This window comes from Hipposideros armiger, unplaced genomic scaffold, assembly GCF_001890085.2.
Source record: "Hipposideros armiger isolate ML-2016 unplaced genomic scaffold, ASM189008v1 scaffold_367, whole genome shotgun sequence".
In the NCBI taxonomy this organism is placed as follows: domain Eukaryota; kingdom Metazoa; phylum Chordata; class Mammalia; order Chiroptera; family Hipposideridae; genus Hipposideros; species Hipposideros armiger.
Genome location: NW_017731717.1, coordinates 540,267 through 566,692, shown reverse-complemented (window position 1 = coordinate 566,692; position 26,426 = coordinate 540,267). Strand labels below are relative to the sequence as shown.

The window sequence follows — 26,426 nt, the reverse complement described above, 5'->3', positions numbered from 1 at the left end:
GTCCTGACCTGAGCAGGTGCACACACACTTGGTCATGACCTTCTCTTCGTGTAATTCAACATATTTTCCAAACGAGTTGTTTTGATTTTTGCTTGACTCCTTTACCATGTGCATGTCTGAAGGCTGAGTGAGCACCCCCTTTCGGTTCAGTCAGTCCACTGGCTGGAGTTCTGTCTCCAGCAATGGGAAGACACTGCAAATTTCATTAAACTGCTTGTCATCTCCCTCACCGACATCAGTTACATGTTTATTTAAGCAATTAAAATAATTGATTTTAATGATGACTTTGAAGCCTTCATTTCTTTAAGTCTTCAGGGCTATTGATGGTCTTAAAAGGTGGTAGCTATGATTCTGCAGACATTATTTTAACTCAACTTCTGCTAATCTGATGAACATGAGAGGAAATGTTAAGTAATTAGAACCTTGGCTACCTTAGGATGCTAAAACAACCTTCAATTCTAAAATTCTCTCTAGTCTACATAGAGCAGTAGTGAACTCAGGTTACTGCTAAGTAGGTGAGGATATCTGCAAAGGGAATACAGTAGCTAGAAAATGGGAGAAGCAGAATCTCTTCCAGTTTGTAAAATTGCTCTTATGCATGAAAAAATCATATTAATACAATCAGATTTCTGCAGTAACGTTTACCTTCCACATCATATGCAAATGGGAACATACATTTATTGCTAGGTAGCAGAGATGCATCCTATATGTACATTTTTTTAAATGCAGAGACCTACTAAAAAAAAGTCACAATTTAAATATATAAATATATCACGTATATTTATAATATATAATCCATGTAATATATAACATAATTAGTTTGTTCATTTTTAATTTATTAAATAGAAGTAGATATGTGTGAAATAAAGCCAATCTTAAAAATTCTATTGAAATAAGAGCAGGGCAATCTGTACACCTGACTGAAAATCAAGCTGGTTCAGGACCACACAATCTCTGAGGCCTGGACTCTAAGCAGAGAGAGCTATGGGTCTGTAAACTTGAACCAGAGTTGACCAATGTGGACAAAGAAGCCATCCATGCCTGTAGGAGGGAGCATCGGCGTTCTCCCTGATTTATCCTTCCAGCCAAACCCAGTCCCTCTGGCTTGTGACCGTGCTGCTTGCCCACTGCGGCATGTGGGTACTTGTTTCTCTGTGCCCCATCTGTAGTTGCCTGGTGCATTTGAAATGGTCACCTTTTGTAAACTCATTGCCACCTTCATTTTGACCACAATTCAGCACACTGCAATGTATTAGAAAAAGCAGAGTTATGGTGCTATAAACAAATATCTCCATTCACCAACCAATTTCCGCACATGGTAGTCTCAGCCTTAGCTCTGAGAACACAGTATCAAAATTGGATAGAAAAACAATCAAAGTTAGTGTGAATGCCTCAGAGCTTCAAATATATTTTAGCTGTTTATTTTAAACCATTCTTCATTCATCAGTTTGTAAAAACTATATTCATGTCCCGTTTTAATTGAAAAGGTATTTATTAAATTATTCTCTATCTGGGAGTGATATAATGGCCATGACATGAGTAGTCTTTTTTTCATTTAGTCATAAGATGTGTGTGAATCAGCCACATCATCAATTAGAATAATCAAATCAGTTGTTGGTAAGTGGGTAGTCTTATGCTAGAGGTTTCATTTCATTACTGCCTCATCACTCATGAGCTGCCTGTTTCTCCCTCTCTTTGTATGTGCAGTAGTTTAAAGTGTTCCACAAGTGCTAAAGCATTTGCACACAATGGATGTAACCTTTCACTAACAAATCAAAATGACTTTTGGTCAGCACCATGTATACAAAATGATATCAACACAAAAAAATGTACAGTACTTCTCATCCACGGTTTCAATTTCTGCAGTTTCACTTTCCTGTGTCAACTGCAGTCTGTAAATATTGTGTGGAAAATTCCAGAAATAAACAACTCATAAGTTTTAAACTGCACACCGTTGAGTAGCGTAATGAAATCTCATGCCACCTTGCTCAGTCCCACTGGAGGTGTGAATCACCCTTTGCCCAGCTTCTCCACGCTGCCTATGCCCCCTGCCCCTTAGTCAGTTAGTAGCCAGCTGAGTTATCAGATCAACTGTCTCAGTATCGCAGTGCTTGTGTTCTTCTACTTAATAATGGCCCAAAGTGCAAGAAGAGTGATGTTGGCAATTTGGATATGCCTAAGAGAAGCCATAGAGTGGATGTATGTATAGGAAAAAACAGTATATATAGGGGTACTATTGCTTTGATGGAAAATATTCATAAGTTTACGCTGCAAGTTAATCTTAAACTTGTATCTCATAAAGACTATGTTGATAGATCATGTCAGCAAAGCAATCTGCATTTTACCCTCAATTAGACAATTTCTTATAAATCTGCTCTTCAACCATATAGAAAACGGAAAAAACTTCATGCTTTATTACGGAATATCTTATTCAGTGGTCAACATGAAGAGGACAGCTGGAATCTAAGCTGCTCTTCTGCCACTACACTGTTCCAAAAGCACCTGTCAGCTTGTGAGTTGTGTAACTTCACTATAAAATGGTGCATAAGGTGAGCTTCAACCCCGTCTCTCACTTATTATCAAATTTGAGTGTGTGTGGGTGCAATAAAGGAAGCTGGTGATATGATTAAAAAGTGACTTCAATATAAAATATAAAGCGACTTCTTCAAACCTGGTGTTCAAATGTAATTTCAATTACAATAAAAAAACTTTAATATTGGCAAAATATGATGGTTACTTTTCATAATCTCTAAGAATGATAAAACTCTTTATTCTACATTTCTACTTGGCTTTGAATTTATACCATAGAGTATGTATCAAAGCAAACCCAAAATAACATAATACTAAATCTTCCACAGAAATCAGGCTCAATCTCAATTTGAATATGAAGACTAGCAAAATATTTAAATAAAAATGCTAGGTGTAGAGGATGCTTTTTCACAAGGCGTTTCATCAGTCATTTACCCCCAGCGTATATTACAAGACTTTCAGATGACCACGTTGGACATTCTGTTAGAATCAACATTTTTTCAAATATTAATACAAGGGCATTGTAAGGAATTGTTTTGGGGGAAAAACCCATCCTGCTCCCGTCAGCCCCAGGGACTGGGCAGGGAGAGCTGGCCTGAGGTGTGCAGCCCTGCCCTTCCACCCTCTCCTCCTTTTCAGTGAGGTAGTCTCTCTTCCTCATTATGAGGTAACAAGGAATATCTTTGGTTGAGTTCATGTTGGGGGTCATTGAGAGCATATGACCACTGGTTGTCCAGTGAACTGGACCTGGGCAGTCAGAAGCTCCTCACCCCCACCTGTCCGTAGAATGTACATTCTCCCCACTGTTCCCACACTTGGAGCTGTTTCAAGGACACAGCCTTGAGAGAGTCATGCGTTGAGACCATTTGAATGGTATAATTACGGAACCCAGTTAAGGCCTCTATATAAACTTTTAAGATTCTGGAGGGCAGGTGTGGAGATCTACTAACTTGTGACACCCACCCTCCTGCCACCACCACCACCCTCACCGCCCAACAAGCCTTGTAAGTTAAGTTCCCTTGCTTGTTAAAACCGCCACCTACCAATCTGGACTGGTCTGTCTCTATCTTTGGTTTCTTGTTGTTCTGCACATATGGGGGCTAGTTTGTGAACCAACAGTTAAATCCAACAATAATTATTTACTCTGCATCATAATTATAGTCTTTATTATTCAGAAAACTAGTTCCAGGCAAGTAGCAGGTATTTTCCAGGAAAAAAAAAACAAAAAACACACATTTTTTTTTTTAAGTGATAATGCTCAAATATGTATAGAATTGGCTGGTGAATTCAAGTTATTTTTTTATTGATCTTCGTTTTTTTCCTATTTTATAGCACCACTGTGTTTTGTTTTTAAACATATTACCTCAGTAAGGAAGGCTTAGGACTGTTTGAACCCTCACTTGATAAAATGGAAAACTGGGATAATGACTGAGTGACCAATATTCAGTCTGACCCAGTAGATGCTTCCAAAGTTTCTCTGTGAATTTATGAAAATCACAGAAGGCAAAACACCCCAAATAAAAGTCCTGGTTATAAGTATTTGAACCTTATCTGGGGTTATTTTGTGGGCATGTTTTCATGCCAGGAGAAGTATCTTCAAAACACTGATTAATGTATTTCGGTGTTCCAACTAACTGCATCTCCCATAATCATCATGCTTTGCTGATTTTCCACCATTTATCGCCATTTAAATACTGTTGCTACGATGCAGCAGTATCTGAGGCAGAGCAGCTAGATGTGCACGTGTGTGCTTCTTCTGAAGAGATCATGCACTTTGCTTCCAGCACCCTGGGTATCCATGGATACCGCATAGAGTTTCCAAAGAAACGCTGCCTAGAATTCTCACTATGCCAACCTAAAAGCCCTTCTTCAAATGGAAACTCACATCTGAACTAAAGGAGAGGCATCATGTTCCACAGCAAAATACTGAGCAGGTTTGTACCGATAGCCTTCCCTTCCTCACCATTTAACAGTTGTGCATCATTTAAAGGCAAGTGGGCCTTTAAATTTACTTATCCTATGAAAGGGAAAAGAGAAGAAACCAGTTCTGGTGTGTTCCCTATAGAAGGTCCAGTGACCCCAGCAATACTCTTCTTAATATATATTTCTTACCTGGTGATAAATGTTCTTCTAACGAAGGTCTGAAGATCTGTAAATCAGACAGGGAAAAACAGAGGAAGACAAGTGGAATTTGAAATTGCATGCCCCAATTTATATCTCCAAATGACAAAAAGGACTGGGGTTTGGGGGAAGGGAAGGCACCTGTTAGCAGGTTTACAAGTCCATGATCAGGGACCTAAAGCAGGTCAAAGTGAAATTAAAAGTCTGTTTCCAGAGCGTGATCATTTGAATAAAGCAGCACTTCGTCTGAGGAGAGCATGCATGCAGCACATTCTGTTTCCTGGATCCTTATCACGAAGTCAGCTGAATAATCTGTTCTTAAAAACAATCATAATTAAATTTTCTATCATTCAATGAATCTGGCCCTCGGAGATGTAGGGTATTAATGCAGAATTAGATGAATTAAAACCTCCAAAAAATATTCCAAAGTTTAATGTTTTTAAATTTATTTAATTTAGTTCATAAAAAGGCACCCACCCCCAAATCTTCATCCGTGACCACATCCTGTTCTGTAGCTTCTTTTTTTGCCCAAAATGCATCGCGTTTCTTGCTGGAGTCCAGGGAATTGAAAATAAACAGACTCACATCTGAGGAAATCAATAGACCAACAGTGGCAAAGCACAGTATTATGAAATGGAAAAATAAAATGTTTGTTACAGGAGTGCAACAACATAGAGACCAACTCAGGAACACGGCTCACTGGCGGCGGCAGCTATGGTAGCGTTTCTTTCTGCCTCAAGTTCAGAAACAAGCTGGACTATCTCAGGGTGACTGAATTTTCCTACAAGGCAAGAAGACAAGGAAAAGATAAGGACGAGAGAAGACATCAATTTCTCCAACTTCATTCCAGAGCTCGTCAGGGGCTCAGTTCTATAATCTGACCCATGCTTCGCTCAAACACAGAACACAATTCCAGGTCCGCCCTTCCGATATGGAGAGGGGCCAAAAGGGACCACCTGGAGCTTTTTCTCCATCACCCACATGCCCCCGCGCAAAAAGACGAGAATCGGGCAAAGAACTGTCTATTAAACAGAGCTAGGAGAGCCTCTGAATGCCTCTATCAGGAACTACAGGGAAACTCATGTAGTATGGAGCACAGAGAGCTGAAAACAATCTCTGCCTATTGTAAACCTGCAATTAATTGGAGGAACAAAGCACCTACATATAAAAAGACTACTAAGTAGGAAGACCAGAGGGTCTAAGCTTTCTCAGGATGCAAACAAGAACGCAAAGGTGTCTTGCAAACATCTCTATACTGAACCGGCTGATCCATGCTGTTGCCTACTCCTCAGCCATCCCCAGAATTCTGCCCTGGGTAGCAGCCCAGCTCAAGCTCTCTTTAGGTCGTTAGGTCGATGGCGGCCAGCACGGGCATGTTAAACTCACCGTCTTCCCTGTCTGTTCTTGCCAGTGCCTCTTGTTGCTTGCTGTTCATTCTGATTTAACGCTATTCCAAGCACTCCCTGTCCTCGGCCTCCTCTGTCTCTGACACCTGGCTCGTTCTTTCCCTACAGGCCTCTGACGTAGTGGCTGTTTTCCCTCACACTAGATTCTCGCCCCCAGGTCTGGGCTGTATTCCATGCTCCTCGTTGACTCCAGGCCATCCTCTGCCCCACTGTGCAAAGGTCATGCTGCTAGACTGTTACTAAATACCACATCACACAACTGCTCCTGCTGAAGACACCAGTTAGCTCCACGCTGCTAAATCTCATAGCTACTCCTCCCCTCTTGAAACATTTTCTTCCCCTGGGTTTTGGGACCCCTGAATTTCTTCCCCCAAACCGCACTCTTCCCTCGTCTAGAGGCAACTCCACTCTTCCAGCTGCCCAGGCCAAAATCCTTGGACTCTTCTTATAAACAAACAACACAAAAATCCCATCGACTCTATATTCAAAATATATCCAGAATCAGACCCCGTCTTTCTTTTTCTACCACTACCACCCTGGTGCAAACCACCGTCTTTCTCACTAGGATACTGCAACAGTCCCCAACTGGTCTCCCTGCTTCCCGCCCAACTGACCCACTGGAAACACTAGTCAGGTCCCATGAGTCCTGAGCCCCACTTCCCCCCAGGGGTCCCCATCTCAGAGCACCAGCCAGTGCCCAGCGCTGGCCTGTAAGGCCCTGTGGGCCGCAGCCTACTTCTCTGGGCTCCTCTCCCACCCCCTCCTCTCATCCACCCCATCAACAAGCTTTCAAATACAAAACACAAAAAAAGAGAGCACTAAGTTGTGACTGAATTAGAGAAATAAAAATGTGCTATCAAACAAAGAAAGTCCTTTTCAAAATCCTCATAATGGTCAGAGTCTACATTTCATCTCTAATTAAACTTGTGGTTTTTTTTTTCTTCAAGCATTATTGAAATAAGAAACCATTTCTTATAGCAGTTCAGTACTTGTATTTATTCATTTTTTAAGAGAAGTCATGCACTCGAGTGGAAAGTGCAGTGAATTTTAACCTCAACTCAGCATGGGCACCTCACCCTCTTTCCAGCTCAAGCCTTTTCCTCAATAAAATGTGGAGTTTCAACTAGATGACCCTTCCAGCTCCCACACATTTTATTTTACTAGTATTTTTATGCTTCATTTTTCTATTTTTCATTGTGAATGTATCAAAATCAAAGATTATAGTGTTAAATGCAAAGCACCACATAAGGACTTGTATTTTACATTACTGGTGAAATATGCTAGCGTCAAGCCCAATCATTGCTTAGAACACCTTTTTCTATAAAGAGCCGGAGGGTAAATACTTTAGGCTTGGTGAACTATGACTATACGGTCTATGTTGCCAACTGCTCACCTCTGCTGCTGTAGCACAAAAGCACTAGAGATAATTCATAAAGAATGTGTGTGGCTGCTTCAGTAAAGCTTTATTTATACAAATAAGCAGCAGGCCAATCTGGCCCGTCGGCCAGAGTTTACTGACCCCCAGTTTACAGCGTTACTCATTTAACTGAAGTCAAACATTTCTGAGCATCACTGGCATCAAAGACAGATGAGACACAGCTGGTCTTAGCCCTAACACAGCTTACTACGGGGGTGGGGGGATGAGCACGTGAGGGTTTGTGAAGAGACCCAACGAGGAACATCATTAAGGAAAAGGCAAGTCAGACTGTGACAACGCTATGGCAGTCTCTAGACCAAGTGCAGGTCGAGCACAAAGACGGAACACTTCATTTTGACAGCGAGGATTAGGAAAGGAAACGAGAGAGACGAGCAGCCTTAGACTACAGAGGTTTTTATTTAGGCCACTCAAACGTGTCAGGATTTTATTTTTTAGGAAGAGGGAAACCACAAGAGTTTTAAAAACAAAGATGTGATCACACATACACCTGCAAAGGAGGAAGACACTGAGACATGTGGGAGGCGCTCGCGAGCCTGGCAGGTGAAGCGAGGTGGTTATAACAACAGTCCGGTACAGAAATAATGAGGACCTTGTCTACAGTGGGGGTAATGGGGCTGGAAAAGGGGGGAGGAAAATCAAACCAACGTCATTATAATGCAGACCATATTTTGGACCACAGTCTGTGAGCTGGGTCCTTCCTCTATTTGGTGAGGCCACGTGAGGTCCTGAGAGGTCCCAGAAAGGCTGTCTCTAATGGCACCCTCAGGAGAGACGGAGGCTGCGCAAAGTCTGACGGGCTCCCAGGGAAGAGAGATGGGAGTTTTACTCCAGGGAGCAACACGAACACCAGCCATTGCTAATACAGGCTACTTAGCTCCTCACTCTGGACACTGGATCACCATGAAGTTAGCTAAGGCATATTATTGCCAGGCATTATTCTAAGCACGTCACATAAATTAACCCACTATTTCCTCAAATAACCCTGTAAAATAGAGTCTGTAATTATCCACATTTTAAAAAAAGGAAACTAGGCCCAGAGCTGGGTTAAGGAATCTACTGCAGGTTACAGAGGTTCTCGGTGGCAGAACCAGCATTCAAATGCAAGCACTCTGCCGTCAGGTTTGGGCTATGAAGCGCTGTAATGACAATGGTATGCTGACTAGAGCCGTTTGGGGTTTTCTTGTTTTAAATCTCTATTTCTATTGTACCTCCACCTTACATGACCTTACATCCATAAAGCTCTTATTGATCACAATGTACTTTTACATCATTATCTCTCTTAAATCTCAAAACCAACCTATGACTCAAGTAGGGTAAATACAATGATTTCCATTTTTCAGAGAGGACACAGAGGGGTCAGGAGACTGCCCAGGGGCACACAGCTGGCAGGTGGGAATGTGAACCTGGCGCTCAGACTCCAGGGTGGCAGTGCGCTCACGCACCAGGCCACCTCACCATGAATCCCACCATTTTCTTTTTCGATGCTTCATAGGGAAGGGTCACAGAAGTGATTCACTACTATAATGCTAGTTAGTCACTACACTAGGATTAAGCCAGACTGAAATGGAAGTAGCACCACATACCTGCTGTGGAGTCATAGAAATCCTGCAGTCGCCCGGGCTTGTTCTCAAGGTCTTCATATTCAGATGCCTGAAGAATCATCTCACATTGGTCCAGCTGCTTCACAAATTTGGCTTCTGGACTAGACTGGGTCTCATACTCCTAAGTAGGGGCAATTAGAGCAGCATTAGGGCTGCATGAGAGGGTAATCCAGGACAATTCTGATTCCGGTACCTGAAATCAGTCACAGCTAAAAGCACATCCTGTACTGGCCACATTTCTCCAGGTATACAGACACTCACAGAGATGCTTCACCTGTAATTTCACAGCTAACATCAGCGCTCCATGCAAGAAAGATGTGCTATTTCACGTTCCTTGGAAGTCTCGTTTGTTCATACTGACGTTTCCAAGCATTTTTCTTCCTGTTCAGTATCTTGTCTTCATTTGAAGGTCATTATTCTCTAATCCACCTGAGTGGTGTAGGTCTTTTTAACTTCAAGCTAATATCCTATCTCATGCTTATCAAATTATTTCTTTCTCCATTTACTGTATTTTGTGTATAATGCGCACTTTTTTTGCCCCAATTTGTGAGGGAAAAATAAGGATGCACATTATACATGGGTAGTACTAATTCTGTTTCCCTGAAAGTTTGGGCCAAAAATGTGGGTGCACATTATACATGGGAGGGCATTATACACGGCAAAATAAGTAATGTCAGGTTTCCTTTTCCTTTTTAAGTGAATTTCTAGCTTTCTCATTGAATTTTGGTTACCACTTTACACTGGGAATCTCTGTCCTTACTCCTCAAATAGGGAAGATTTAATCAAGTCTCTGAGTTATGACTCTTGAGGATGTAGTCAGGACTTGTGAACTCTTCATGCAGTGGTGTGTGCGCATGTGTTGCTGGCAGGGAGGTGCTGCAGAGCGGACAGGGAGCAGCTGTTTTACCTTTCCTCTTCCCATTGGTCCCTCCCTCCTCAGTGCAGACCTGAAACGAGAAGCTACAGGAAGTCTGCTTCTTGACAGCATGACACGTGTCACACAACCACAAGTCCCAATTAATACTATATAGAATCATTCTCCTATTAAGACCAAAGTGTTCCCAACTGGTTTCCCTGCAAAGTTCTCATTTGTAATTCCACCCCAGATGTGTTCAGATAATGAACCTGTTATGCTTTCTTGGCAGGATAATGTGATGTGAATCACTGAAGGTTTCTTGGTTTTTATTAAATGCCTTATTCTTAAAAAGGCAGCTCTTTGGATTTTGATAAGAGCTTAAAATTATACAGGGAAATCATTTTAACATGAAACCAAATACATTTTGTTTTATTTCAAAGGCATTTAGAAATAATTACACTTAATTTAAATGTGTATGTATATTATAGTTATACATGTATATTTAAGAAATTTAGGTTCATTATTTAACAAAATGAAATGGAATTCTCTAAGCATAGCAGTCCAGGATTTTTCTCTGTTGAAAGTGAGAAAAAAAGATTACAAGACCATTAGGAAATAACACGTTCTGGTGAAATTACACATTTTTCAAAAAAATATAAATTGCTGGGTTTTCTCTCAAAAAATAATGATACTGGGATTCTCCAATTTCACTTTCCAACAAGGAGGCAGGGCAGGGAAAAGAGAACTGCAGACTAAACTCTAGAAGTAAGATGGCGCCATGGCATCTTTGGGGAACGTACTGCAAGTAATGGCAGGACGAGTACTGAAGGGAGGAAGCGGAGCGAGACGAGGCTGGAGGTGGAGGAAGAGCCAGCTCCGGAAAGTGTTTGTGGTTTATGCTACCGGGTCTCAGGTTATCCTGCAGAGACTGGACATCACCGAAAGGTTTCAAGCAAGAAGTGTCATGATCAGATTTGCATTTCAGAAACATCATTCTAGTTGCAGTGTGGAAAATGGACAGAATGGAAGCAGAAAAATCAGGCTGAGACTTTGTAGCACTAGTAGAGAAGTTATAAGAATCTGGTCTAACCTAAGGGTGTGGCAATGAAGATGGGGAAAAGTGGGCAAGTTTGAGAAATGATAAGGATAAAGAAGCAAACAAAAATGTGAAAGTGAATGAAAGGGGGTGTCAAAAATGACTCCCTAGGGCCCGCCGAGTGGCGTGTTGGTTAATAGCTGGCTTGGGACGCCAGCTCTGAGCAGCAGGGCCCCGATTAGGATCCCACATTAGGGCCAGTGACACTGCCCTCTACAGCTAACATGGTGAACAACAGCTCGACCTGGAGCTGGGCTGCTGTGAGTCAACGGCGACGGCATAGGCTGCAGCCCCTGCTGCAGTGGGCTGCCATAAGCGACCGTGTGTGGACGGCAGCCAGTGTGAGGAGCCGGAAGCTGGTGTGAGCTGCCAAGAGCCACCGTGAGCGGCTGTCCAATGACCGGCGACCGATCTGCCTCACCCGGGAAGAGCGCAATGATAAACCAACATGGGCCAGTGAAGCAACGTCCTGCACAGCTAGTCTGAAGAACAAAAGGACAGCAACTTGTCTGTTTCCCTTCCCTGGATTCCCCAGTGCTGTTCCCCTCCCCCAATTCCCCAATAAAATCTTAAAAAAAAAGAATAAAATGACTCCCTAGTTTCTGGTTTGGGTAATTAAACAGGGAGCAAAACAGAGAAGCAGATAAAAAAAAAGAAAGAAAAAAAAAAAAAAGAAACTTGAGAGAGCAAAGAAATAGTAAAACCAAACTTGCGTGGATAACATTTATAACAAAACTGAGGGACATAACATTACCATGAATCACAAAATATATGTGAGTGGGGACAAACCACCTCCAGCCATAAGCCCTGCATGCAACCAGCGTCTGTCAGGGAGGAGCCAAGGGGAGGGAGCAATAGGACATCTGATGGGCTTAAGAACAGGAGAATCTCCAAATAGCTGATGGGTGTTCATAGAATTATCAAATTTTAAGAACAAAAGAAAACACTGGCAGGATCTTGCCCACTTCAACAGCAGCTGATAAAAGTCCAGCCCTGGTGAATTCGCCAGTCTGGCCTGCAGGGGCTCCCTTCCAGGACAGGGCCCTACATGAAGAGAAAATGCTAGGAATGGAATCAAAATTGAGTGGGATAAGGATAATAGAACTAAAGAAATGAAAAAGTCCAGATAAAAGTAGTATATGGGGAACAAAGTCAGGAAACCTCTGAAAGCAAGCCATCATATTTTTAACACTACATTAAAACAAAACCAACAAAAAACAGAAGAGGAAACCCTGTGAAGTTAAAAATGCTATCTGAACCAAGTATCCTTCCCAAAGCTCAGGAAAACTAATATGTATCAAAATGAACAACAGGAAAAGCACAGAGGTCAGAGTCCATAAAAATTTACCATAAGAGAGTAGGGAGCAAAATAATATCTTTACACACAATTGATTGCAGAAAGACATTCTCAATCTTTTTTTAAAAGGACCAAATCTACAACATACTATTTCAGAAAGAACTAACAGGTATTAAGAAAATGATAAGACATGAAAGAACAATGTAAAATCAATTAGAGATAAAAGAAAAGTCATTAAACATGATAAATAACGCCTTAAGGAAAATAAAAATCGAAAAGCAGGTTAAGTTTCAAAGTCAAAAATAAATGAAGACGATATAAAGGATTTGAGAGGTGACAAACGCTGAAGATAGGCAAAGATGAACCAATGAAGACAAAAGCAAAAATTATATTCATCAAAATTTTCTTGAAATTAAAACACAAATTTGAAAGTATGTATTAAAAATGCAGACTAAGTACCTAAGGATATTAACCCCAAATAACCAACACAAAGACATACTCCAATAAAATTATCTAAAAAAAAATCTAAATAATTAACCCAAAATGACCAACACAAAGACACAGTCTAATAAAATTATCTTTAAAAAAATCCTTTGGACACCTATGCAAAGAGCATCTGAAATATAAGGAACATAAAATTATGATCAGACTTCGACAACAAGCTTGATGATAAGAAAATGGAAGTAACACATTTAAGATATTCAAGGGAAGAAACTGGAAGCCAAAAATTTTATATCAAGTGAAACTGACCTTTAAGTATAAAGAACACAAAGGAACTGTTAAAAACATGCAAGATTTAGAGAATATTATTCCTGTGAGCCTTTCTTGAAGAACCTACCAGACAACAAGCTCCAGACAACCAGAATGACTGGGCAAAGATTAACATTAAGGACTGGGGGTGAGCATCACTACATAGTTACTTGTAGAACTAAGGTTAAATGAGGTTTAGAAGAGAAAGGTTATATAGTACATGTAATGGTTAAATGTACTGACAATGTAGATATAGAACTATAAAAAAACTAGGGGGAGAATGGAACTAGCACAGACAAAACAATTTTTTAAATTGTTCTCAATAATCAGAATTAATGATGGTGGTATATACAATTGTTATTCTGAAGTGGGTACATGTGTAAAAAGGGATAAAGTCTATAACTAAAATTCCTGGTGTAGAAGAAAGGATATGCAACATAATATATAAGAGGTTAAGTAAAAATGGTGTAGTTCTGAATCTGAATTGGAAATAGCACTAAGAACTAATGAGATATTATATAGTATATAGCTACACATATACATATATACATACATATATGTGTATATATATATATACATATGTGTGTATATGTGTGTGTATACATAATATATGTGTGTGTGTGTGTGTGTATGTATATATATATATATATATATATATATATATATATATATATATATAAAATAATCTCCTAGCTCTGTCCACTAAAAAGCATAGAAACAATAACCAACTCAATAGCAATGAGCATCCCTAGTACCTATCTTGTGGTCTTGGAATAAAATTTTCTATTTAAAAATAAACAAAGAACAAAACAGGTCTGGCAAGAACAAGTTCAAGATGAATGAGGCTGGAACACTTTGCCACTCCTGCTATCAAAGGAGCCGTCAAAGTCAAGCATTTTTACACCTTTCCAACTGAACTGTAAACAGAGTACATGAGAAAGAAGCATCTGCTAATAAAATTATTTCAGCTACAAAATGAACACAAAATAAAAACATTAGATTACCATTCTACAACCCCAAAGGATTAAGGGATATAAGGATCAAGAAAACTCAGACATTATGAGCCTCATGATGAAAAACTCCAATACCACCTACAGTTTTGCCAAAAGGATCCAACCCGAGTCTGATCCAGGCTCTGGATGCAGCTGCCAATCTGCAGAAAATCAAAGGACAGAAAAACACAAACTGCATCACGAGTGTGCAACTGGAAAAACCCAGAGGATGGAAAACTCTAAGTGCTAAATGGTCTGGATTCAACAGGTAGGTAACTTGTAAGAAAAAGAAAGGGGTGGGGGTAGGGGGTGGAGACTGTACATTAAAAAATAAAGACATATTATGCTTTACAAAAATGGGCAAGATCAAACTAAAATATCTAGGGCGGAGCACTTGGGTGAAAAAGCCATAAATTCAAGTGGTCACCCTGAAAATCAGGGTAGTGGCTACTTCTGGAGAAAGGCAGGGGTCGTGTTGGGTCAGGGGATGAGAAAGAGCTTCTGGGAAAAATGGCAAAGTGCCAAATCTTGACTTGGATGGTAGCTAAAGACAGTTATCCTTCTAAGAACTCACTATGCTATACATTGTTTTTTCGTGTGTGATTTTCTGTGTTTTATTTTTCAATAAAAGGATTTAAAATAATAAAAATAGCCACAGATAATGAGTGGGCCGCGAACCTGTTAAGGCTCCTGTGGCTACTGAGGTGGAGCTGTTGGATTCCTGAGTCTGGAGCTTAGCAGGAAGATTTTCCGGAAGAGTACATGGAATGATCAGCCCATGATCACTGAAGCCCAGAAGGGTGCAGAGAAGAGAAGGTGGCCGAGGACACCGCCCTAGAAGAGGAACAAGGTTCTGAAGAGATGGGCTGAGGAAGAGGAGCACGCACGTGAAGACACTCAGAAGGAGCAGCCAGAAAGGTGAAGAGCAAACCAGGAGGGAGCAATGCCACAGGCCTCAGGGATGAGGGGCCTTCCATACGGAGCGGAAGCATCTCCTGTGAAGCAAAGGTATTGAGTGGCGCCTGGACAGAGAAGGGCTTGCTCGATGGAGCCACGCAGACGCAGACTGTGACCTTAGCTAGAGCAGGGCGTGGTGCAGCCACATGACACTTGGGTGGGCTGTGAGGAAACAGGGAATGTGGACAATGCCTTCCCTATTTGGCCGTGAAGAGAAGTAGGGAAATGTGGCATCCAGGGAGATTTCAAAAATAGGGTTGTGTGAACATATTTACAAGGCTTACAAAAAGCTCAAAAGGTTCCCATCTGACAGCGTGTCTAAACAAAAGAGGAAAGGCGATTTGCTATAAAGTTGGGGGAGAAATGGCGCAGTAGGTGGTTGAAGAGAGGGATGGACAATTGATGTGGGCCAGACAGAGAGAGGTGACTGGGTGCCACTGAGGGGATGCTGGCAGCCCTGAGGCTCAGCAGAGCTTGGAGGCCGTGAGGGGTGGTGGCTCCAGCTCCTAAGTCGGGGATGGGAGGCCCCTACATCGGCGCTCTGCAGCCATCAGGTGGAACGGTGGGGAGACAAATGGTTGAAATGACCCAGACTGGGGTTTTGGAGAGCAACAGAAGGACAATGAGTTCAAACACGACAGAGGTGCACGCTCTAGGTCCTGAAAATGGAGGACTAAAGGGCAGAGGAGTGGGGGAAGGAGAGGAAGATGAAAAGTTCCTTCCCTCTCCCTCAGGGAAAGGTTGGCCCTGACTAAAGTTGATACATATGAAGTTAATCTCTTGTATCATCCACTCTCCCTCCTCCTAGTGACTCTGCCTCCAGGACTCAGGGTTCTCGTGTTTCTCTACATTCAAGTCTACAGTAACATACTCTACCTGTACTTCAAAGGATAGAACAGGGAGACATTTTTTAGAGTACTTGTTAACCCAACTGCATCTCCAACTGATTGAACTTCAGACAATAAGGAGGGAAAATGCAGGGTCGGAAACAGTCCAAGGGCAGGCGCGGTGTGCCAGGCATTTGGCATGGGGGCGGGGTGCAGGGGGAGCGACTGCTATGCTTTGGGATGCAAAGGGCTGTTTCTTCTAAGTGAAATGCAGGTGATGGGGTGGGCCTTTGTGTGGCACTTTGAGAAAAAAATGAAAATGTTTTCTCTCGCCTTGCTGGAATTTGATTTCACACTTCTATGGCGAAAGATAAATTATAATCAAGGATGTTTAATTGCTTTAAACAGATGTGACCCTCTGGGTTGATAACTATTTATAGTGGTGAATGGCTGTGAATAACATTTCAGAAATCAATCAACTGGCATTTTCTGTTAGTACTATTCTAAGTTCCCCTGGGTATGGAATGACCTTATTTGCTTAAGCCAAAATCAGAACATACAAACTGGAGACAGAAGAAAAATAGAGCTTACTATGCATCAGACAATATTCTAAATGCTTTACATGTACTAATTAATTTGATTGTCATACAACCCTATAAGACAAGTATACTATTATTATTGCCATTTGGTAGATGAGGAATTTAAGGCAGAGAGGTTCAATAAGTTACCCAAGATCACATACCTAGTAAACAGAGGAGCCAGTATTTGAACTAAATCTGATACCGAAGCCCATGTGCTAATATTGAACATGAGTTATTAAAATGCTTAAGTTAATGTAAGAGTTTGTGTACCGGGTTGAATAGTGTTCCCACCAAATTCATGTCTACCTAGAACCTATGAATGCTACCTTATTTAGAAATAGGGTCTTTGCAGATGTAATGAAATGAAGATAAATTCATAATGGATGGACCCTAATCCAATGACTGATGTCCCTATAAGAGAGAAATTTGGGTACAGATACCCAACAGGTAGACACAGGAAGAACACCATCTGACTATGGAGTCAGAGATTAGAGCGATGTGTCTTTAAAACAAGGAATGCCAGAAAAGAGGCATTCATCAGAGGATAGCAAGCGGCAAGGACAGCATCCTCCTCTAGAGAGGGCATGTAGCCTCCAAAACTGTGAGACCATAAATTTCTGTTCTTTTAAGCCATCCAAGTTTGTGGTAATTTGTTACAGCCATCCTTGGAAACTAACAGTCTCTTACTAGTAAGTAACTGACACAGTATCGTGAGTGCAATAGAACTATAAATGCTAACCAACACACAGCATAATGACATAAAGAAAATGCTGAACTAGGAGATGGGCTTGTGGCCTAGATTTGTCACCCACTAGCTAAGAGACCTTGGGGGAAGGTAAGGCACTTCAGCCCATAGTCTTCTTATCCATAAAATAAAGGAGTTAGAAATGGGTTTTCTTTCAATTTTAACTTTATAAAATTCCAACAGATATAGTAAAGAGCCTAAGAGACAAAATATAGAAACAATTTAAAAAATAGATAAGAATATAATAAAGTAGCCACCGCAGAGTACCAAAGTACCATGGTATCAGAGAAGAGAGAGAGGGGGTGAGAGAGAGAATGAATTAGTTTCCGAGGGCTGCTGTAAAAATGACCACAAACTGGGTGGCTTAAGCAACAAAATTTATTGTCTCCTAACTCTGGAGGCTAGAAGTTGGAAATCAAGGTATTGTCAGGGTTGGAGGTGAGAGCAATGCATCAGGAAACCCAGGGGCTGTGAGTCAAGATTGATACCAGGCATTATGGCGACAAGGGAAACGGGGAAATTGGAGGGAAGAAAAATTTCTATCAGTCAGAGAAATTCCTGCAGCAGCTGAAAGGAGAGAAACAGACACAAACCAGAAAATGGTAAGTTAGAGACAGCTTGTTAAGATAATATGAATTAACTAAAACATTGATGAGGAATATAAATTTAGTTACAATAAATAAAAAGCAACCCATCATATATGCTTACTTCCCAAAGTTCATAGAGCTCTTTTCCAAGATCCTTTGAGAGAAGCTGGGTCAGCTGCTTCATGGCTTCCTGAAACATCAAATCATTATTTTAATTTTGTTCACATTTATCTAAGTTAACAATACATACACAAAGCCAAGTAATGGGCCTAAACTCTTACAAATAACTTCCACAGGGGCACGGAATAGTGGATCATATTTACGGCTTACAAGGAAGGCAGCTGTGTACAGTGAGTACATAAGTGTATGCATTCATATGGGCATCACTGAGCCTGCAGCACACCACACACACAAAAGGACAATGAGGAGGGTGTGAGATGGTTATACAAATATCAAAAATGAGGCTGTGGAGTTTACATCTTGTGGATGAGTCACAAGATGCCCACATAAATTTCAATCATAAGCATACATACTAGAGTTCAAAACAAACCTGAGAGCAGGGAGAATAGGAAAATAACTGAATTATCAAGCTCAAAGAAATGTTTTGTATACTATTATATTCATTTTCTATTGTTAATGTTTTTACTGCAAAATGTAAAGCACCACAAAAATGGGCAGTTGTCATTAACATAAAGGAAATTACAGGACAGCATCTTATCGGCTCATAGCCTCACAGGCTGAAAAGGGATATTAAAGGGTAATTAGCCTAACCATCCATGTAGCATCTGAACCCTTCACTGGCATCACTGAACACCTCTTGCCCTCCCTCCATAAACATGTCCGGTGCTGGGAACCTGGCACCTCAGGACACAGCTCAAATGGGCTTCAGGTGGCAGTGACAAGCTGAAAATTGTCCCTGTAGTTCTCCCTCCTGGTTCCCTCCCTCTCACACAAACACAGCGTCAATCAGGTGGGCAGTGACCCAGTGGCCAGAATCTCTTGCGGCCACAGTGACTGGCTAAGGAATAGCCATGTACTGTAAACCAGTCACTCGGGGGCCAGCAGGGGCTGGGAGAGAGAAGCCAGAAATAGAAGCCTGTGAGAGCAAAACCTAAGAGAAGCGGGTAAGAGAATGAGAGTGGGTGTTTGGTACTTGTTTCTAGTCTTGAAGTCCCAGCAGCCACCCTCACTCCTATCGCTTTTCATTTCTGCACTGCTCCAGTGTCCTAAAATAGCATACTTTGGGGGCATAGGGTCTGTTGCAAGTTACTCTCCAATGGCTTCAAACTCATTGACCATGTTCATCCGACACCTCTTTATCTGCTTCAGTTCTAACCAGAGGTTAGGCTCCTTGAGAAGAATACGGTTGTAAGAACCACTTTTGACAAAGTGGTTATATAAAAGTGGCAAAGGTCTTATATAAAATCAAAAAGTGAACTGGGGAAAAGCAATGAAAATAAAAATGGGTATCTGTGTATATTTATTATTGAGAGGAAAAAAATGATATAGAATACAACCACTTCTACAGTAAAACACATTTGCCAGTGTCCACAATCTGCTCTTGCACTTATAACGTCACCATCTGGAACGGCCTGTAGCATCATAAGAGGTAGGAAACTTAGGTGATTTTGTACCTGCATGCTCCCTTGTTCCTTTGTCATAAATCTCAGTGAAATACGAGAAAATACTTTGCATTTTCAAACACTAAAGGTGTCACCTTTCTTTCCATTATTCCAAAACTCATGCTTGCCCATTGCTTTTCTTTGAAAACAATGAAATGAATAATGTATATGTATGGGCATATCAGAATCTCAACTATGAGAATACAAACATAAAAGTCCTGCTTTGACAGGGATTTTTTTATTCCATTTCAGGTGACGCCCCCAGCACTGAATGTAGCTACTGATGTGTGCTCTGATCAAGGCAGAACAGAATGGAACCTCAGCCTCCTCACAATAGACGCTATACTTCTATAAATGCAGCCTAAGACTGAACTGGCTTCTTAGAGATCGCATGCAATTACTGACCTATTAATAAGGTTCCTATTGACTAAACTCACCATGTCCATTAAAAAACAAAACAGATCAATGTTGTTGCTCTCTTCCTGAAATTGAGCAACGATTTTCTGGGTCTAAACTCATCGATATCATTGGTTTCGGTGCAATCAGAACTGCCTGCTGAGGCCTCTGAGGTAGTCGCGATTCTGTTTTGGCAGCATGTGCCACAGAAGCATGCCCGCCTTGTTAAATGAACCCTCTGAAACCGGCTTTGCTGACGTCCAGGGTACAGGCCTGAAGATGCCAGGCTTTCTCCTCCTGATGGCGGGCCCTGCTGCTCTCACTTCTATACTTTTCTCACCTTGTTCACACCTAGATTGAAAGTGATAATTTCCCTCGCCTCTTCCTGTTAGCAAAGCCTGTCAAGAACATGCTTCAAGTCCTCAGCCCAATGAAGCTTTCAGCAAATGTCTTGTGTCAGATATGTCACAAGCACCCAGGAGGCATCATCCATCCTTCAGTCATCACTGGTGAGGCCGATCAGTGCAGTAGTTAATTACACACTATAGATTCAGGTGGGGTTTGAAACTGGCTCCTCATTTACCAGCTGTGGAACCCTGAGCAAGTTACTTAACCTTCTTGTCCTTCAGGTTTCTCATCTGTGAAATGAAGTTAATAATGGTACCTGCCTGGAAGCGCTGCTGTGTGGATTAGATAGGTAATATACAGAAAGCATTTATGATCTGGCACATACTAAGCAGTCTATAAAATGTTCGCTGTATTTTTCATTTTCTCCATCTTGCCAGGTTGACTCTTATAACAAAATTTGGCTCTTCTTTTAATTGCTCAGTTCTTGCCATTTAACCCTTGCAGATACATACATACCATGACTCGCCTTCCATCTTAATAAGTTCTTCCCTTTGCAAAAGAATATAACCTGCACTGCTATATTCCAGCCTCAGGTTCCATCCCACCATTCCTGACGGTCTCTAGCAGGCATCCTTTACCAACGTGGCTTGTAATATAAAGTATAATTTATCCTGTTTAGTAAGGGGGCGGGGGTCACACTATGAGTATTGCTTTTGGATCCTAAATTTTCTCTTCTATGCCCTCATCCTCCCTTTCATCCTAATACCTGTTCTCCTCCAAAACAATCAGTCTTCCAGGTTTTATCAAGTACTTTTTCTCTCTACTTCTTCAGCATAAAGCCTTCCTGATGTAGTCAGCCGGCTTCTGGGCAAACGATGCTTCCTGGTTCTCATTATGTGCATCCCACCTCAGCCAAGAAAACCTCATTTAATTATCTGAATGCATGGTTTAGACATCCATCTCTTATTCATAAACTCCCTCTGCATAAAGAATGGTTCACCTCCCAGGTCGTTCGCTCTGTTCCCACATCCTAGGCAGCAGCAGGAAGAGGCAATGGAATATCAGCGCTCTCCAAGCCTTTGGTTTCTTGTCCAAGAACTTGTGGCTCTCTAACGAGTTTCTCCTGTCCCTTCTGATTAAGGTATTATTTATCCGGTGAATCAGGAGGCGTGGGCAGCATCCAGGAGGATTAATGAGGCCAGAACGGTTTTTCATCATCGCCAGGATACAGTGTCCAGGAAGATGGTTCAGGTCCCCTCTCCCCCTCCTGAGGGCCAGGACTCAGCTCGTCAGGACAGTAGCAGGTCTTCCTTCACCTCCAGTGGTTGCAGATCCTTCCTACTGACTCTGTTTTTTCTTCAGAAAGTTCTGACTTGCTCCTTTGTGGAGTAAGCCTCCAAGTCACTATATATCTACATGGGAACAGCTTGTCTTTTCTTCCTCTGTGTCGCTTTAAAGTCTTTCATTACCCACTGGTATTTCAGTATATGATTTCTCCTCCATGATGTCCAGATTTATCTCTGAACGAAACTATCATATATCCTGAAATGAGCTGTGTTATTGAGGAGGTTTTCCCCCTTCTTTTCCTCTGTGTCATAGCACCCACTGGTTCAGGGCTAATAATTCCTTTCTGTAACTCAGTATCTTGAGCTAATTAGTTTCTTTTTAAATTAATCAACCTAGGAAGAATTATTATTATTATTATTATTATTATTAAAGAATAACTTTTAACCGATTTTTTTAGATAATTTTAAAAAATTTATTTTTCAGGTGTAGCTGACATATAATATTGTATTAGTTTCATATGTACAACATAGTCATTAGATATTTATACACTTTACGAAATGATTACCCCACAACAGTCTAAACTCCTACAGAGAAACATTTTCTTAGTTTCCTCCCTTTTCACAGGCTGTCACAATGCGAAGCCTGAATTCTGGATCGTATTTTGGGAGGAAGAATGCTTTCCTTACACGATTCCGCTTGTTCCCATAATTTAGGATATGCTGGCGCTCCTAAATCGGGATTCCTTGTGGATTTTCTTGCCTCTAAAGAGGCAAACATGCTGCTGGCTACTGAGATCATCTCCACCTCAGGTCTGAGAACAGCTATTTAAGGCCACCTGTCCTGTTAACCCATCTTGATAAAGGATGTGTCCACTTAGCAATTTAGGATCTCTGGCCTATAATAACAGTAGCTTGCAATAATCCCTGAATAGAGAACCAGCCATCCAGTATTATTTTTAAAAAAGCCTTTCTGGATTTTCCAGATTCTCCTTCAAATATGTCTTCCTCTTTGGGCCTGGCTGGCCTCTGGGTTTAGAGCCCAAATTGATAATTGATTTAATATTTCATTTATGTTGTTTGTTTCTTACTAACACAAATATTTTTTCTTTACTTCCAACCACTAAATTAAAGGACTAACTTAAAATTCACCAAATGATAATTATAAAAATGATTATACTTCTAATTTATAAAACTTCTCTCCAAAGAGCTTAACTCACATGGAGAATTCCTTCAAGCTCCAGCTATTTCCACTGTTCTAATGAAAGCCATGCTATCTATGTCCACATACTAATGAGAACTGAAACCAGCATCGTTTCCTGTTCTTGTGTCAAACTAGGTTGAGGACAAGTAAAACCCAATTCATTCTCACTCCAGGAAATCCCTCCTTCTGGAAGATAAGACTGCAAACTACCCAAAACAGAGTAAATACTAATGCCTTACTCTTCTAGAGTCTCTTTAAGACTGTGTCTCACCAGTCCCACCAGTCCAAAGCTATCATGTCCTAATCTCTATGCCGTCTCAGCTAGTTACCCATCTTTTAAGATCCATCTAAGCATCCTCTAGCCCAGACCCTAAAACTCAATAAATAACCTCCCTGACCTTCCCTTGCTGAGACCCTGAGGCTGTCAAGGTGGTGCTCTCCCTTACTCCAATAGGTCTGATAAACTTAGCTTTGCTTCAGCAACAGGTTTTTCTTGGAGAATCTCTTGGAGAGTCAAGAGTCAACACTGACCTCTTCTCGCCTATGTTTTTCTTCCTTGGGGATGTTATCTGCTGGTGCTATGTCCCCAACGATGCATTCTGCCATATCGTGAACCAGGGCTAGGCGGACACATCTAACCAGGCAAGAAATGGTGAATAATTACACAGAATTATACTCACTACAAATTCCTTCTCTATACTATTTTGAAGTTACATAATATAGTTTTCTTTCTCATCACTCAGTATTTTTAATACAGTATTTTCTAAAGTAATTACATTCTGCTAACCTTCAACAATTCTGAGTCAAAACTGCTAGATAATATTCAACACAATACATGAGAGTGCAGAAGAAATTGTTAGCCTGTATTTTTTTTTTAAAATAGCTGGTTTCTCAAATATCACTTTAAAAGACTGATAACTTCAGATTACAAAGCTAGATGATCTGGTTATAGCATTTACTTAATGATACAAAATTTAGAAACAATCATTTCCCCAATATACTAGTTAGATGTCAAAATGAGGCCCTTAATAGAGAAATGAATAGAGTCGGACAGATCTGGATTTAAATCCAGGGAACATTTATTAGCTGTGTGACCTTAGCCACGTTTTACTTAATTTCTTTAAATGCTAAGTTTTCTCAGCCTTCATTTTATCATCTATAAAAAAAGGGATAATACTTCATAAGGTTGCTATGAAAATTAAAGTTGATACTTTTAAGTTTCTGGCACATGTTGATCATTCAACAAATGGCTATGATTATTAGGATAATCATCGTGAAAATAATGATGGTGGGTCATGAGATAAATGCCCCAGAGGGCCAGTTTGTTTCATATTCCTACTATTACCAAGACAGTCCAAGGCCTACCCAGCTCCTCTTACGTATCCCCACCTAGTCTCTCTCTGATCCAGTTCAAATCTCAGACTACTCTTAGGTTTATCTCCATTCTATACCTATACTGTTTGCCAAAAATTTCAGCTCCACACTATCTACAGAGTACAGGGTTTCTCAGACTCCCTAATGAACCTTTGCTGCAATTAAATTGATTTACTTATCATTTCCAAAGTATTTTCCTGCCATCAGAGCTTTGGTTTCTATGCCCTCCTTTCTGCGTGCTGTGCCTTCCACTTCTCTGCCTAATGAACCTTTCTGAGCTCATCTCGGATTCCATCCCCTCCATTAAGTTCACCCAAGAACAGGTGATCTCTCCTGTTAGAATATCATGCTAAGTTTCAAACATAACTTATTTTGCGCTTTTTATAGAAGCCACTTAGGGCCTGTGTCATTCATTTGGGATTTACTTACTGTTTTATATTGCTGGGAAACTTGGTCCCGTGCTCAAAAAGTATTCTAAACACGGTCGATTGACGGAAGGAAGAGAGGATATCTCTTTCTCAGTTATAACTTGCACATACCACTCTAAAATGTCACCTCACAGATGGGTGCTACTATTCATAAAAAGGGGCTAAATAAAAAGCACACAGTGTGCTAATATACTCATAGCATTGTAGACATAACACACCTGCAAAGGGTCTTGAAACCCTAATATCACACTTACATTTCCTTAAGACCAAGGCAGGCTCTTTCACTTGCCAAGAGAAATCTCAGGGTACAATTAGTAACTGAAGCAATCAACACACATAGTTCCCCTTCCCACATCCTAAAGCTGTATGGTTTGCCTCAAACACTTTTTCTTGATATATGAAACTCACCCATAAGAATTTGACACAGGCCTCAGTCATGAAAAGCGGTGCATAATCATAGACCAGAGACCCTAACAAGCACCAAAGTTCACAGCTTACCGGTCTTTGTTGAGATGGTCATCTTTGGTCAGCAGAGCCATAACTGCCATCCTGTACATGTGATCTGACACACTCTCTGGCCTCTCGACATTTCTATACACCCAGCCAGTGCGTGGGACTCTCTGATAAAAAAATTAAGCAGAAAAAGAATTTTATAAAAATAAATAGTTTAACTACTTGTTTTGCTCTTCAAGAGAAGTCCAGGGAATAAGGCACAGAAACAGGGTAATGGTTTCAGAACATATTAAAAAACCACTTAACTAACCAAAATGATTGGTAATCAAATAAACAAATAAGGTCGGCGAATGAGAAAGAGAGGCAGGAATAATTCACCAGTATACAATACAAAAGTCCAACAGTCAAGTTACTCTGTGTTGCTGATGTATAAATTACAGAACACGCAAGTCCTTTAAACATAAAAATAGAACTGGAAAGTAGCTTAATTCTCTTACTTACAAGAGTGGGAAAGTTTTGCCTTCCAACATCCCCATTAGACGGACACAAGTAGAAAGTGCTGTGCTGAAAGCTCTGCACTGGAACACGGGCAGACTTCCACATCCGGAGAAGGGATAAAGGCATTTCTAACCGCTCCGTGCTACCTAAGGAGTCATGGCTCTTCTTTTTATTCAGATCCTAAGTGATCTTGTCAGACTGCACTTTCTCCTCAGGTGTCTACATTTCTCAAGAATTTTATCAACTTTAGGGATAGTAGCATACAACGGATAATCTGCTTTAAACTTGGGAGAAATTCTGCAAACTCACTAAGGGACGGGAGAGGAGGGGGAGGCACGCTACACTCAGAACACACACACACACACACACGAACGTAACGTCCAACTCCTGTTACTTGTGGAACTAAGTATTTATTTGAGCACCCACTTAAAATCGGCAGGACCCGTGTGTCCCGATCTTCCCACCTGCTGCTCAGAAGCCCCAGAAGCCCATCCCCACCCGCCCAGGTGTGGGGTCGAGTCGCCAATGTACCCGCCCTGGGGGCCGGCTCCTCCCCGGCGTGGCCGCCGGGGCTGCCCCTGGCCGAGCACTGGGTCGCCTCCCGACCCGGGGCGCCATGCGGCTTAGACGCCGCCCTCCTCCCCATCCCCCGGCCTGGAGTCGGCCTAGCAGCCCCGCCGCTCGGTAACCGCCTACCATCCGGACGCACTGCGGCCTCCAGGGCTGTTTCCTTTCCTGGGTCGCGGGGACGCGGAGGGCGGTGAAGGCCCAGCGGAGACCGGGGAGTCCCGTAGCCCCACGGCCGCCCAGGCCTCTCCCCGAGCGGCCTGCCCCAGCCTGTCCCCGAGCGGCCTGCCCCGGCCCCAGACGACCCGCCTTCGCCCTCTCACCTTGAGCTGCCCCACAAGCCGCAGAAACTGCAGCAGGTTCCGGGCCCCGCGGCCCGAGAGGGCAGCAGCGGAGGCCGAAGCCATGCGGCCGCGGATCCCACCAGGGCAGAGCAGGCGGCGCGGCTGCGCGCGAGGCCCCGCCCCCAC

General features: G+C 41.7%; 1 protein-coding gene across 3 annotated transcripts in view; it reads right to left on the bottom strand.

Moving 5' to 3' along the window:
- Positions 1-34: 34 nt before the first annotated feature.
- HDDC2 (HD domain containing 2) overlaps positions 35-26,426 on the bottom strand; it is a 26,667-nt gene continuing 275 nt past the window's right edge. The window contains exons 2-8 of one of the 3 annotated variants that reach the window (XM_019662140.1): positions 25,393-25,535; positions 24,937-25,058; positions 23,168-23,270; positions 17,905-17,973; positions 9,078-9,216; positions 4,642-4,678; positions 35-385 (exon numbers count right to left, since the gene is read on the bottom strand). In XM_019662140.1, coding sequence (XP_019517685.1) covers positions 361-385; positions 4,642-4,678; positions 9,078-9,216; positions 17,905-17,973; positions 23,168-23,270; positions 24,937-25,058; positions 25,393-25,535 — 638 coding nt within the window. In that variant the 3' untranslated portion in view covers positions 35-360. Of the gene's footprint in view, positions 386-803; positions 1,243-4,641; positions 4,679-4,719; positions 5,432-9,077; positions 9,217-17,904; positions 17,974-23,167; positions 23,271-24,936; positions 25,059-25,392; positions 25,536-26,279; positions 26,415-26,426 lie in introns of those variants that run through there. The other 2 variants (XM_019662139.1, XM_019662141.1) reach the window with 2 other exon arrangements.